Below are 14,140 nucleotides of genomic sequence, written 5' to 3' on the forward strand. Positions count from 1 at the left end.
CACACACACACACCCCGTCCTCTGGGTTTCAGCTTAAGTGACACTTCCCAAGACGCCTCCTTGTCCCTCTCTGCTTGGTGCCTTCCTGGCTCACAGTCGCTGTGTGGCTCCTGCTCACAGCACGTTGAGCGCCTGTTGGACTTGCGTTTCTACTTCTTTTTCTCTCTCACTTGGGTGTTCGTTTCTGTAGGTCAGCGACTTGAGCGTTGTTAGTGATTGTTGTTGAGCAGATGAATCAGTGAATGGATGAGCAAATGGAAAGGACTGGAGTTGAGAGAAGTCACTGTGGCAAGAATTCTATGTAACATTGGGTTGGAGAAAGAGCGAGTGTGGCTGAGTTGTGTGTGAGAGAGACATGCACACAGTTTCATGACTGAATGTGGCCTTGAGGGAAGTGGCTCCTAGATTTTGAAACACAGTAATACAAGTTTAGCCAGGCAAAACCTGACATAGGGAATACAGGAGAGATGTTTTGGGCCGACTAGATGCAAAAGCACCTTTAAATGTGCGTATACAACATGGCATTGGAATTGTGGTCAGAGTTAGGGAGTTATTCTTTTTTTATTTTTTTCATATTTTTATTGGTGCATTATATTCATACAACTTATTGGGAGGGAGTTATTCATAGCAACCTATTTTGTTTTTCTTTGTACGCTTAGAGGTGAAGGGAACCCTGGTGCTGAAGCCCGTATAGGTCAGCCTCCTAGACACAGGGCAGAGGGAAAGGTACCAGGTCCATCTGGAGGGGCAAACGCCATGCCCTGGTGGGAACGGAAGCTTCCTGAGAGCAGCCAGAGTCTGGGTTTGGCTCCCTGCTGCATCACTGGGCCTTGCTGTTGAAGGAATGAGTGAACCCACCATCTCAAAAGACCTAGGAGAAGACTCCTAGTGCATGAGAGGCTGTGGGAGAGGACGCGGGGCTCAGGGCACAGCTGTGCTGAATGCCTGGATTTAAGTGTGAGCGGGGGAAAGAGGTTAAGTAGAGGCAGAAAAGATGGGCAGAGGGTTAAGTAAACAAAAGGTAAAGTTAGGAAGTAAGAGGGTTCAGGGCTGCCACATTGAGCTGCAGAGAGTTGGAATAGACTGGAGTCTAGGAGATGAAATTAGTCTGGTCAGTTTAACAATGAGTTGAGGGAATAAAGGAGTAGAGATGGGTGGTTTTTTTCAAGAATTTTGCTGATATATGATAATGGAATGATTGATGAAGTTGAAAAGGAAACCACTGGGGCCTGGAGAGCTGTGTATCAGGTACCTACTGCAGCTGTAACAAATGACTGGAAGCTCAGTGGCTTACAGCAGCACGTGGTTATTGTCTCAGGGGCTCGTGGGTCCCGATTTAGAAAGGTGTGGCCAGGTTTACAGTGTGAGGGCTCCATGCGGCGGCCAAGGTGTCAAGGTGCGGGCAAGGGCTGGGCTCCGATGAGAGGCGTAACCACGCTTTCAGGTCATCTGTTTGTCTGTTTGTTTGCTTGTTTGTTTGTTTATGTGATACTAGGGGTTGCAGCCTGGGGCATTCTACTTCTGAGCTACACTCCCAGCCCTATTAAAAATTGTGTTTTGAGGCCAGGCGTGGTGGCGCAAGCTTGTAATCCCCGTGCTTGGGAGGCTGAGACAGGAGGATCGCACAGGTTCGAAGCCAGCCTCAGCTACTTAGTGAGGCTTTCTCAGCAATTTAGTGAGACCCTGTTTCCAAATAAAATATAAAATAGGTCTGGGAGTATAGCTCAGAGGTAGAAGGCCTCTGGGTTCCGCCCCCAGTACCACCAAAAAAAAAATTTTTTTTGTTTTGTTTGGAAACGGTCTCACTAGGTTGCTGAGAGCCTTGCTAAGTTGATGAGGCTGGTTTTGAACTTGTGATCTTCCTGTCTCAGCCTCCCAAGTACTGAGATTAAAGACATGCGCCACCATGCCTGACTTCCCGGGGTTATCTGCAGGGGTCCCTTCTTCATGGGCCGTTGCCCTGAGGTCTCGGCTCCTCTCCGGCTGTTGGTGAGAGGCGCCCTCACTTCCTGCCATGGGGGCCTCTCCCTATGACAGCTGGCTTCATCAGCGTCAGCGAGGGAGGGTCTGTTGGCAAGACGCGTTACTATCTGTGTCGTCCAGTCTCAGAATTCACAGCCCACCCTGTCACCTCTGCTACCTTGTGCTGGTCAGCAGGGTCGCGAGGTCCAGCCACACTCCAGGGAGGGCACTGACATTGGGTTGACATCGGGTGGGATCATGGCAAGCAAACCAGGAGCTGTGCCCACCACAGCAGGGAGGGACACAGTAGGGAGTTCTTCAGATGGAGGTCCTCTCTATGAGAATGGAAGGAAGGGAGCTCTCAGGGAGTCCTGTGGTGACCCTGTTCAGGCAGCCTCTGGCCTTCTCCCTCATCCCAAACAGGGCACGGCTGCCTTGTCATGCCCTCTCCCTAGTTGAACAGATAACGTCCTACCTTGTACCTGCTGTTGATAAACTTGCTCTACTGGAAAAAGCAGAATTATTCACCAGAAGTTTCTGGCTATTTGAGGTTATCTGCTCTGCTTGCCTTAATGATTTTGTCCAGGATGAAGTGAGATGATACATACGAAATATATAAAGTAGTATACAAGCCGGGCAAGGTGGTGTACGCTTGTAATCCTAGCATTCGGGAGGCTGAGACAGGAGGATCCGGGTTTGAGGCTAGCCTCAGCTACTTAGTGAGGCTCTCTGCAACTCAGTGAGACCCTGTTTAAAAAATAAAGAATAAAAAAATAGGGCTGGGGGTGTAGCTCGGAGGTAAAATGCCCTGGGTTCCATCCCTAGTATTGCCAAAAAAAAAAAAAAAAAAGAGTAATATGCAAGCTAGGCATTGTGGCACATGCTTATAATCCCAGTACTTAGGAGGCTGAGACAGGAGGATCGGAAGTTCCAAGCCAGCCTCAGCAACTCAGGGAGGCCCTCCACATTTAGTGAGACGATTCCAAAATAAAGAAAAAGAATAAAATAGGTAATAAAATAGATTGGGGGCTTAGCTCACAGGTAGAATGCCCCTTGGTTCCATCCGCAGTTTAAACACACACACACACACACACACACACACACACACACACACACACAGCAAACAAAAGGTATTTAATTATTCCTACCTATGACAAGTAGTTTACATGAAATTTAACTTATATTTTCCTTGTTAATGTGCATTTGTTTTGTTGTACATGAAGTATCGAGTGGGGCTTTATTTAATACTGTGCTGTTTTTAGGGCCTTTGAGTGGAGTGCTTGTGTTTATGACAGATGATCCCAAACTGCTGGCACTTTCAAGTCCTTGTGTCCAATTTTTATTGTTTAAAAGAAAATCTTGCTGTCCCTCGCCACTCTTTTCCTTTTGCCTGCGTGTCAGTTCTTAGCTCTCTTTCTTCCCTTTCTGATTGTCGCCTCTGATCTCTGGCCTTGGCAACCTGATAATTAAGCTTGTTAGAACTGGGGGTAGTCTGATAGGATGGGAGCGGGGCGCAGAGCCTGTCACAGCGGCGAGCTGGTGTGGTGGGCTCGTAGATCTCTGGCCTTCCGAGTGTGTCTTGGCCCTTCCTAGACCCGGCTGTTGGGATTGAGCGAGGCTGCCCAGAGCGGACTTGCATGCAGGGAGCGCGGCTGCTGTTTCTTACGCCTCATTTCTCTGTCAGGAGAAACAGTGCCATTCCCTCCTTCAGTTTTGACGAGGTTCTAGCTTTTTGGGCAGTGGTAATAGGTGATAGGTAGTCTGGTTCATGGGCCAGAAAGAATGAGAAACACACAAAATCTTGACAAGACCAACTTCCTGGCGTGGACAGCAGCCTGACGTAGGCCGCCCGCCGCCCAGCCTCCAGGACAGGGTGCCTGAGCCGCTTCCCAGTGTGTCCCTTTGCCTTATCTTTCTGTCAGAGCCGCCTGTCCACCTCTTCTGCCCTAACTTGTGTGTCTTTTTTTATGGAGCAGTGCCCCTCGGGAGCAAACTGTTATCGCAAGCAGTCCGGAGCAGTGCAGGGAGCCTGGCGTCCCCTGCTCCAGAAGAGGCCTGACACCCACCTCTAGCTTTTAGGACGAAAATTAGATTTTACATAAGAAAATGCTTGTTAGGTATGCCCAATATCAGACAGAAGGCCTCGTTTGTTGGGTTGATTCTGCTGATATTTTATCTGAATATCTCTGAAGAGTTAAACTGTTGTCAGTGTCAGCAATGATGAGCATTACTAGAGCAATACAGTTTTAAATCTTGTATCGCTTCCCCTTTCAATAGAGTCTACCGGAGAATGTGTATTTTTACAAATGGGGACACTTACTAAGCAGTTTCTGATTATTCTCAGACTGTTGGTTTCACTGCATGGCCAAATTAAATTTGTGAACATTTTAATGACACAGTGATTCATATCTGGAAAGATTTTTTAAAAATTCCAAAATCATTTTAAATATACTTTACGTGAGTTTCTGGTAATAGTGGATCAATTAATCTGACCTCTCAGGACATAAATCAAGCTTGATGTATTCTAGAACTAGTTTCCATAAGCTACTTAGACCCACAGCTATGTTGTGGTGTGTTCGCATGTTTGCTTTTGAACTCAGCTCTAGGTGTTGAACTTAGTTCAAGAGTCTGGAGTGATTTTTGCTCCAGTTTTTTTAGAGGTTCCCCTTTTGCTTTTTATTTCTCCTGCCCCAGGAGGAGGAAGGCACTACTAGCCAGACTGTCCCTTTTATGCGAGTGTATGCCTTACTTTTGTCTCTGTCCCACAGGGAGGCGGTGAGGGTTAACATAGCAGCAGTTCTGGTGTATTTTAATCTTCTTATAAAGAGGTAATATGTGAGCACAGAAAATTTTGTACTGTATTATACACATGCACGTTCCCTTTTTAACCTTTGGTTCAGAAAAAGCTTAAAGCTGCTTGCATGTGTTGGTTATCCAGTCTTAGATAATATTAACCTGATTTTTATGGAGTGTTCCCAAAGCATGTCTTTTTCATTTTTTTAATTTTAGATGCTGAGTAGTTTTAGGGATTAAAGGTGGAGTTGTGGTTTGGCACAAGACATCTCTGAAAGGAGTGACTTTTCTGTAACTAAAGACAGTTTACCGACAGCATTGTGAAGACTCCTAGCCTTTCCTGGGCATTTCCCAGCCTCCCTTGCATTAGCGCTGGCATTGAGGCCTCATGAAATGAGGGCAGAGAAGTGTGCCACTTCCTGGCCTGGCCCCTAAAGCCTCTGGGCACATGTATGACCCTTCCCTCGTCTGGCTCCGTGCAGAGGAGCCTGGTGACCTAGGAAGTCCCCTGCTTAAGTGCCAGAGCCACTGCTTGGAGGAGAGCTGTTGGCTGCCTGGGGGCCTGCTTTGAACTTTACCCGAGCCAGAAGTGAATGTTGAGATACTTGAACGTCGCGCACTTTGCTCCGTGAGTTAGCCCGTCTAACTGATCTGGGTGCCAAGCCTAGGATGCCGCGTGAAGCTGGTGACTTTAGTGAGGCCGCCAAGAATTTCAGACTTCGCTGTAAGTTGATTATGTGTGGTGCTGTATGCAGTGGCCGTGGATCTCAAGAATCAGTCTAAGTCATAGTAGAAGGAGTGACTCAAAAGTTTAATGTATCACTTGTAATTGCTACAGTGGTTTATCCACTCAATATGGCCTCTCTCCATCTCTGATTTAATAAGCTACGTGGATCCTCAGTTACCTTTAAAGGTACTCTGGAGACTTAAACATCTACAGTCCTTATTTCAAAGAACTGTAAATACAGTTTCCATCGTGCTACTTCTCTGTCCAGAGCCTCTTACCACTGTTCATCACAGAGCATTTGTTCCATTCATCTCTTTTCCACAAACGGTGTACATATATGTCCTGAAAGTGCTGAGAGGGACAAGTGGATGCCGCGTAGTCCTACCTAAGAGCTTCTGCTCGGGGCCCGGTGGTTACTGCGTCTCTCACTTGCCATCTGGCCCTCAGGTTAGCCTTTAGGCTGGCCACGCACTACCTTTTCATTATTTTTCTTAGTATTGTCTCACCTAAGATAGCATGCTTTGTGAAAGCTGAGGATGGCTTTTCTAGAGCTTGGCTTCTCCACTCCTGGGTACTTGTAGCAGATACGTGTGTGTGTGTGTGTTTGTGTGTCTTACTGGGGATTGAACCCAGAGGCATTCTACCTCTGAACTACACTCCCAGCGCAGTTTTATTATTTTGAAACAGGATGTCATTAAGTGGTGGAGGGCCTCACTGCATTGCCGGGGCTGGCTGCCCTCCTGCGATCCTTCTGGCTCAGCCTCCGGAGTACTGGGATTCCAAGCGTGCGTCACCACGCCCGGCTTCCCGGTACTTAATTGAGCACCTCTGTAGTTTCTCCTATTGCTCTTGCTTGAATACTCTGGCATAGTTTTGTATTGTAGTGTGGATTAGCAGACAGAAGTGCTTTTTTGTCTGTTAATAATTTATCAAATTACGCAGTTGAGGAATGTCAGGACTGGAGGATTTTTTCTTTCTTTTTTGCAGTACTGGGGATTGAACCCAGGGGCATTCAACCTCTGAGCTACACCCCCCCAGTTCTATTTTTTATTCTTTGAAACAGGGTTTCACTAGGTTGTGGAGGCCACCACGCCCAGCTGGAAGGGCCTTTTTTAGATCACTTATCAAATGGCCGAGCTTTCAGGTTGATCTTCTGTACTGCAGGGGTGTTCATGAGCATGATGTCAGTGTCACCTGGGGCTTGTTGGAGGCGGAGCTCAGGCCCGCTCAGACCTGTGAGCCAGCACCCACTTCAAACCAGACCTCAGCCCGCCTCATGTGCATGGGCGCCCTTCCAGCGCACTCTTTCTTTTTTGGTGGTCCTGGGGCTTCTGGAAACCCTTCTACCTCTGGGCTGCACTCCCAGACCTACATTTATACCTTTTTAAAATTTGGAAACAGGGTCCCTTAAGCCAGCGTGGCATGATCCTCCTGTCTTCGCCTCCCAAGCGTGGGGATTGCATTCAGTTCACTCTTGAAGAAACTGGGAAAGCCGGGGATTGCCTAGAACTTCACCGCTGTTTTATTTGTCACCTTGGGAGCACTTGGGAACTTTTTAAAATGCCGATACTTGGGTCCTCTCCCCAGACATCCCCCAGGTGGTCAGGACTGGGAATCAGAATTAAAACCAGAACTTCCCTAGATGCCCCTGAGGCTGAGCTTGGAGGCAGCGATTGGGTCTCGATGCTCTCAAGCAGCCCCTCACTCCACTGTGGTTTTACACTCGGGAGCAACTTAAAGCATCCTACCGAGTGTTTTCACAGTGACGTGCCAACCCTGCTTCCTTCCCTTTCGGGTGTCCTAATTATGCCTGCCTTGCCCCTTGAGGAGGCCCTGGCCTGCCCGTTCATGGCTGGACCCCAGCTCTCCTGGAGTGTCCGGGGCGTGGCAGGCGCTCTTTCTTACTTGTAGACCAAATGGAAGGAGTTATAATGAGGGGCGTGGCGTGCTCTGTGGGAGGGAAGCGCAGGTCGTTTTAGAGGCCTACACAGGGCTGCCTGACCCTGGGGCCAGAGGCTTCCTGAAGGACAGTGGTTTGGGTGCGTTGAGGGGCCAGTGGGACTTGGCTGCTGAGGGAGGGTGTGGACCACAGCTCTGTGGGTTTGCGCTTCTCCTCCCTGCTGTGCTGTCCGAGGAGGCCCATGTCTCAGAATGGGTCTCAGCATGGGCCACTCGGAGTCGGGGAGCTGCACTGAGCCTCCAGCCCGCGAATGCTTGGGACTGTGCCCCTTCCTCTGTGGCTGAGCCCCTGTGGTATCGTAGACAGACATCTTGAGATGGCCGAGTGTAGTCCTGGGAGGGTTCATTGCACAGTGCCTGGACAGGAGTATCTAAGTAGAGGTGGCCATTTCTTCTTATGCTTTACTTATTTGCTTGGCAGACCTTGAGTTTTATTTTATTTACTTATTTATTTTTCGGTACTGGGGATGGAACCCAGGGGCATTCTACCTCCAAGCTACACCCCCAGCCCTATTTTTTATTCTTTATTTTTGAAACAGGGTCTCACTGGGTTGCAAAGGGCCTAAGTAACTGAGGGTCTCAGTGGACTGTCTCAGCATCCCAAATGCTGGGATGACAGTGACGCCCCGCTGTGGGAATAGCATGCAGATTTTACTCTCAGCTCTGGTGAGTTCTTACACTGCTGGTGCAGTTCGCTGTGCATTGCTGTGGGGCAAAGCTTGGTTGCTTTCCTCCATGCTTTTGTTATGTGTATAATTTTCATTCTTTTTCCTCTTGGCTATTTGTAATATTTTACCACTCTCTTATTTACCATTAGACTTTTGAAGTTGGTTGTGAAAAATCCTTTTTTGTAAAGCCATTCATTAGTGTGCCTCAGCAAACATACTGCTGATGTAAGAACATTGTTAAGATGTATAAAAAGTCATCTTGTGATTATTTTTTGGTGGTGAGAATCTAGGAAATGTTAAACCTTGACTGTAAGACATTATTTAAAAAAATTCTTTTTGATACTGGGGATGAAACCCAGGAGCATTCTACCTCCAAGCTAAGCTCCCAGCCCTATTTTACTTTTATTTTGAAACAGGGCCTCCCCGAGGTTACTGAGAGTCTCACTGAACCTGCCGAGGCTGTTCTTGAACCTGCGATCCTCCGTCTCAGCCTCCCTTGTACTGGGGTTACAGGTGCCCACCACGCCCAGCTTGAGACATTCATTTTAACCCCACAGGACTTCAGGTGTCAGCTTCGAAGCTGCATGAAACTCAGACGAATGTTGGCTGTTCCCGTCATCTGTCCACAATGATCAAATCAAATGCAGAGGGACAGTAAAAGTCCTCGGCTAAGAATTTCTCAGGAACAGAACAGAAAGAATTAAGGAGCTGATGGTTTTCCAGGTAGCTAGGAGTTATATTATGGGGAAAGACTTATTATATGGGCCTTGAAAAGAATTTGACTTGTGAAGCACTTGATCATAGATATGAGAGGAAAATTAAAAATTTATGGAAGTCAAGTTTAGTCAGGTTTTAACACTCTTTTTGGCATGAAAATTGAAGCCATCAGTTTTTAGAAAATGTTGATTGTTAGAGGTTATCTTTATCGACATAGCAGCAATCACACTTTGTATCGCACGGTCCTTTTGGATTGAAGACACTGGGGTTTGTATTGTTCACTCGCTTCCCCACCTGCTCTTCCAGCAGGCGGGGCAGTGTCTTCTTGCTCTTCCGTGAGGCAGTTCAGGGAAGGGTCCAGTTACTTTTCCAGGCACAGCCAGTAAGTGGTAGAGCTCAGCTCTTTGTATTTTTAAATATAAAATGTAAAAGGTGCTTGTTGAACTTGTGAACCATCTTTGATTTTCTAATATAAATATGTGGTCCAGAAATTTTACTTACCACCACATCCAACCAGAGTTATCAGGACTGAAAATAATTGGCTGGCAAGAGCCAAAGAAAATCCATTCATCCGTCTGTCCGTCCATCCATCCATTCATTCTCCCTCCCCCTCCTTCCCCTCCCTCCCCTTCTTCTTCCTCCTCCCCTCCCTCCCCCCTCCCTCCTTCTCTCCCTCCCTTCCTTCCTCTCTCCCTGTCTCTGTACTGGGAATTGAATCCAGATACCTCCGAGCTACACACCCCTGTCCTGTTTTATCCTTTATTTTGAAACAAGGTCTCACTAAGTTGCCGAGGGCCTCACTAAGTAGCTGAGGCTGTCCTCGAACCTGCGATCCTCCTGTCTCAGTCTCTCAAGTACTGGGATTATAAGTGTGTCACCATGCTCGGGTGAAGAATTTTTTTATTTTTAAAATTGCCATTGTGTAAATTTCTCTATGACAACTTTAATTTTATCCAAGTGAAGTAGCCTAAGAAGAGGGGCCTTGTTTCTTCACTTCCACCTGATTATATTCGATCAGCCGGTTGGCACTGAGAAGATTCTTCTGTATGAGTTGGGTGTTGGGTGTATTGCTGGGAAATGGTTAATGTTGTTGGTATTGACTGACTGTAAAATGAATATGACATTGGTTGTTCTTTTCTCTATGTAAAACACATGTGTCCCATTAAAAAAATCACACGAGTATTCCGGCTTTACTACCTCCGGGCTATACTCCCAGACCTTTTTTATATTTTATTTGGATACAGGGTCTCACTAAGTTGCCGAGAGCCTCACTAAGTGGCTGAGGCTGGCTTCGAACCCGTGTGATCCTCCTGTCTCAGCCTCCCAAGCGCGGGGATTACAAGCTGCGCCGCCACGCCCAGCTGTGCTGCATGGTAAAAGTGGTTTCAAAACTTAAGATGTAAAGCCGGGCGTGGTGGCGCACGCTTGTAATCCCAGCACTTGGGAGGCTGTGACAGGAGGATCGCACGGGTTCAAAGCCAGCCTCAGCTACTCAGTGAGGCTCTCAGCAACTTAGTGAGACCCTGTTTCCAAATAAAGTATAAAATAGGTCTGGGAGGATAGCCCGGAGGTGGAAAAGCCCCTGGGTTCCACCCCAGGACCACCAAAAAATAAAAACAACAACAAAAAGCGTGCAGCACAAAGAGTTCCTATTCCTGATGTTTGTTGTCAGTATTTTTGTCCCTCTTAAGTCCTCTATTACATACATTTTTAAAGCGAGCGCACCGTCCAGAACCACGGCGTGGCACCCAGAGCCAGAGCACCAGCATCGAGGCACTTCTCTCCGACCTGTTGACCCAGCAGCAACCTTTGTTAAAAGAGTCAATCAGAACCCTGGGGTCCGTTGCTGTCTCTTTAATCTCCTTTACTATACAGAAGAGTTCTCAGTCCTTTTTGACTTTGCTGACCTTGATACTTGAAGATTGCAGGCCAGTATTTTGTGGAGCGTTCCCCATTTTGCGTTTATCTGATGTTTCTTCATGATTAGATTCAGGTTTTGCATCTTTGGCAGGAATATCACAGAAGAGCCAGAATATATCTCTTTTCAAAGATTAGTTTTACATTTTATTTTCTGTTTCCTTAGAGCGTTTCCCAAAGTGTATTCTGCGGAACTAGCACCTACTGTGTTCTCAACACCGTGCCACCTATAGAAGGTAGGATTGAAAAGCTTTTGACTTACAGGAGGGGTGGGCGTGGCAGCGGCAGCGAGAGTGACCCCTCCAGCACAGAGCAGCGGATCCGCTCAGCCAGGACTCAGGGCCCGGACCCTGCCTCCAGCTGCTGTGTGATCTTAGATGAGTTACTTAATCCTCCGGGGTAGCAGAAAACTCCCATCAAGGTTTTGTGAGGATTCCAGAGGCAATGGGTGCGATCACACGGAGCAGTCGAAGCAGCCTGCTAATGTGGGATAGTAACAGAACAGTTCTGTGGTTCTGGAGTCCAGCTTCAGGGGCAGAGAGAAGGAGCAGTCGCCATGGCGGGAGGAGTGCGGTCCCGGGTGAATCCCAGTGGAGCTCTCGGAGCCCTGGGTCTTGGCAAATCACTCTCAGCCTCAGCTTCCTCACCTGTGCGGTGGGAGCAGTTAAGCTTTAATGCGTCAATGAGAGAGCACAACATAAAGTCCTTTCTGGGTCTTGAGATATTAGAGTCTCACAGGCGTGACCCTCCAGTCAGTGCTAGAAGAGAGATTCGCGTGCCCACATGTAGCTCGTCGGAACTGCGTGAAATACAGCAAGAGTGGATGCCCCCAGACCCCAGCCGAAGTGAAGGCGTGCAGGGCTCCATGCCCGTGCTTTATCTGCTCCCGCATGTTTTTAGATTGAAAATGTAAATGCAGATGTACAGAAAGATAAATTGGAAAAATAACCCTGAAGATAGGAGGGATAAAAGGCAATGGCCGTACAGTTGTGAGAAGAGACGTTGTTAAGTAGCAAAGCCAGTTATGTTTTTCTACTTTTAAAAATTACGATTTTTGATCTTAAAAAGATTCTTTTGGGTAATTCCAACTGGGTCTGATTCATTTTAGAGACTTTAATGCAGATCCTGACCAATGCTTGGCACGTGGTGCTTAGCTAGCATTTATTTCGGAGGGCAGTGATTTGGGTCTCAGGTCAGCCATGGCAGTGTCTGCTGCTGTGAGCGCTGAGCCGGCTTGGATGCCACAGCACGTGCGTCTGTTTTTCTGAATCAGTTCCTCTCCTACTAATTAAATCTAAGCACATAATAATTAGAGCTAAACAAAATCGTAGAGCTTCCTTTTAAGTTTGCCACTCGAAGGTGTTGAACAGACGTATTCCCAATAAGATTTAGCAGTTGGATATACTGTTACCCCAACTTGGTTTGAAAAGTTCAGGCTGGAGGTTGAGAGATTAATCATAATTAACCTGATTGAATAACAATGTTCAGCATCATAGAATAAAAATTATTTAATTTTTATTAATTGTGAATCAGAAGAAAATGGATATGTATCATTTCTAGTTTAGAGTTAATATAGTTGTAATTTACCTTGTAGACGTCACAGCATATCCCAAGGAACAGGCCAAAAAGCACGGCTCAAGGGACAGGTTAAATAAAGGATTTGGCAATGTAAATCTCAATTTTTAGAAACAAAACTGAAGGCAAGAATTCTGCTTTTTGTCTTGTTAACTAAGTGAACGAGCATTTTTTTGTGCATCTTAAAAGATTTGGTTAAATTATAGTATGCCTACAAAATTACCGTTTGGAAACTATTTGAAGGTTGACTTAGAAAGATGGTTCATTCTCTAGAATTATAGCTGTCAGCCAAGCAAATCATCTGTCAATTTCAAGAGCGTCACTAGTTATGTTTTTATTGTGAAATAGGTTAGAAAATTATTTTGTAAAGTCATATATCACATGTGCATATTTTGCTAGACAGTGATAATGAAATGTTTCACTGTCGTTCAGCTGACACTCCCGGTTTGCGGTGTCAGAGTTTTAACTGTTTGGACTAAATACTGAGATGCATTTGAAACCAGTGTTTAATTTTACTGTTAACTCAAGACACCATTATTAGGATTTACAAACTGGCACATGTACTTAATTATTTAATCATTTATAGTTATTCTAAAAACCTTAAACAGCTTTAATTAAAAGCACATTTTTATACAATATCGCTATGTAAGTTTCTTCCATTACAAAAGCAAAGTTTCTCTGTACTCATACTATAGCCAGAAATACCAAATTTAATAGTGTGAGCTATAAAATTTTGTCTTTTTGAGATTCTGATTACTTTTCCAGCATTGCAATTGCCATCTTTATAGTGCACAGTGGGAGAATTTACCCATTATTATTTTTCTTAAAGACATCCAACATATATTCAGCATAAAGCTAACATTTTGGAAGTGGTACAGTTTAAAAACTGATTACAGGGAACCCATTGGCCTGTCGTAGCGTGTTCCTTTTTCACCCTGGCTGCACATCCCCCTGGAGGGCTGTAGTGGAAACTTGACCGCGCTAGTGCTTACACAGCGGCTCTGCTTTTCCTCTTTGAAAGCCTTTGGGCCAAATCACTACGGCCTGATTTGGTGTCAGAGTGGAAGACCAAAGCTTTTCCTAACAGACAGTCGTGCTGTTGAAGAGTCAGACACAGGCAGACAGGGAGCCAGCCAGACAGACACACACACACTTTATCACAGGGCAGCAGGTTCCTTACGGAGGCTAGAAGGACAGGGCACTAACATCAGGTTGTGATCACAGATGTAGAAGCTGGTTTAATATTTTATTCATTAGTGTTCAGAATTCCGCTTTAAACGCAAAGCTTTACAGAGATATGGCTATTCACATGTAGTGCGGATCCAGCCCATCCATTGAGTACCTAGCTTAGTGCATACCCTGTAAAGAGAGAATATCTGCATTGAGTATAGATTTTAGAATTTCACCTCTACTTTCAAGATTGTATACATCATGGGTATCTTAAAAAGATGAGAATAAAATCACCGTAGGGGCAGAGAAAGGCAGGAGGAGACTCACGTGATTCGGGCTCCTGTGCTTTAAGGTTTTATGGCCCGTTGCGCCTCCCTCAGGAGGTGAAGTGCGGAGAGCGTGCAGAGCACATAAGATTACAAAGGCTTCATCGTGTGTGCTTGATAGTCAAACAATTTCTTCTGGTTTATAAGCAAGAATTTAAAAAAATTAATCTTATTTTGCTATTAAATTAAAACTTTAGATTCTTAAAAACAGTCAAGTTTTAAATATTTCAAGTTTTTATCCTGCTATAGAAATATATGATGGTGTTATAATTCAATTGGTTATGTAGTTCATGGACCCAAAATGATTTAGCATGCCCAAACTCTCA

The 14,140-nt window shown here is 45.8% G+C and overlaps 1 protein-coding gene across 6 annotated transcripts in view; it reads left to right on the forward strand.

The window, feature by feature from the left end:
• CAMTA1 (calmodulin binding transcription activator 1) overlaps nucleotides 1–14,140 on the forward strand; it is a gene marked incomplete at both ends in the record, with an annotated part of 865,599 nt that overhangs the window by 20,406 nt on the left and 831,053 nt on the right. For all 6 annotated transcript variants that reach the window (XM_080693322.1, XM_080693323.1, XM_080693325.1 and 3 more), the window contains one exon: nucleotides 10,910–10,979. In XM_080693322.1, the coding sequence (XP_080549448.1) occupies nucleotides 10,910–10,979 (70 nt within the window). The remainder of the gene's footprint in view (nucleotides 1–10,909; nucleotides 10,980–14,140) is intronic.

The sequence above is a fragment of the Muscardinus avellanarius genome (genome assembly GCF_963383645.1).
Source record: "Muscardinus avellanarius genome assembly, chromosome: 3".
Taxonomy (NCBI): domain Eukaryota; kingdom Metazoa; phylum Chordata; class Mammalia; order Rodentia; family Gliridae; genus Muscardinus; species Muscardinus avellanarius.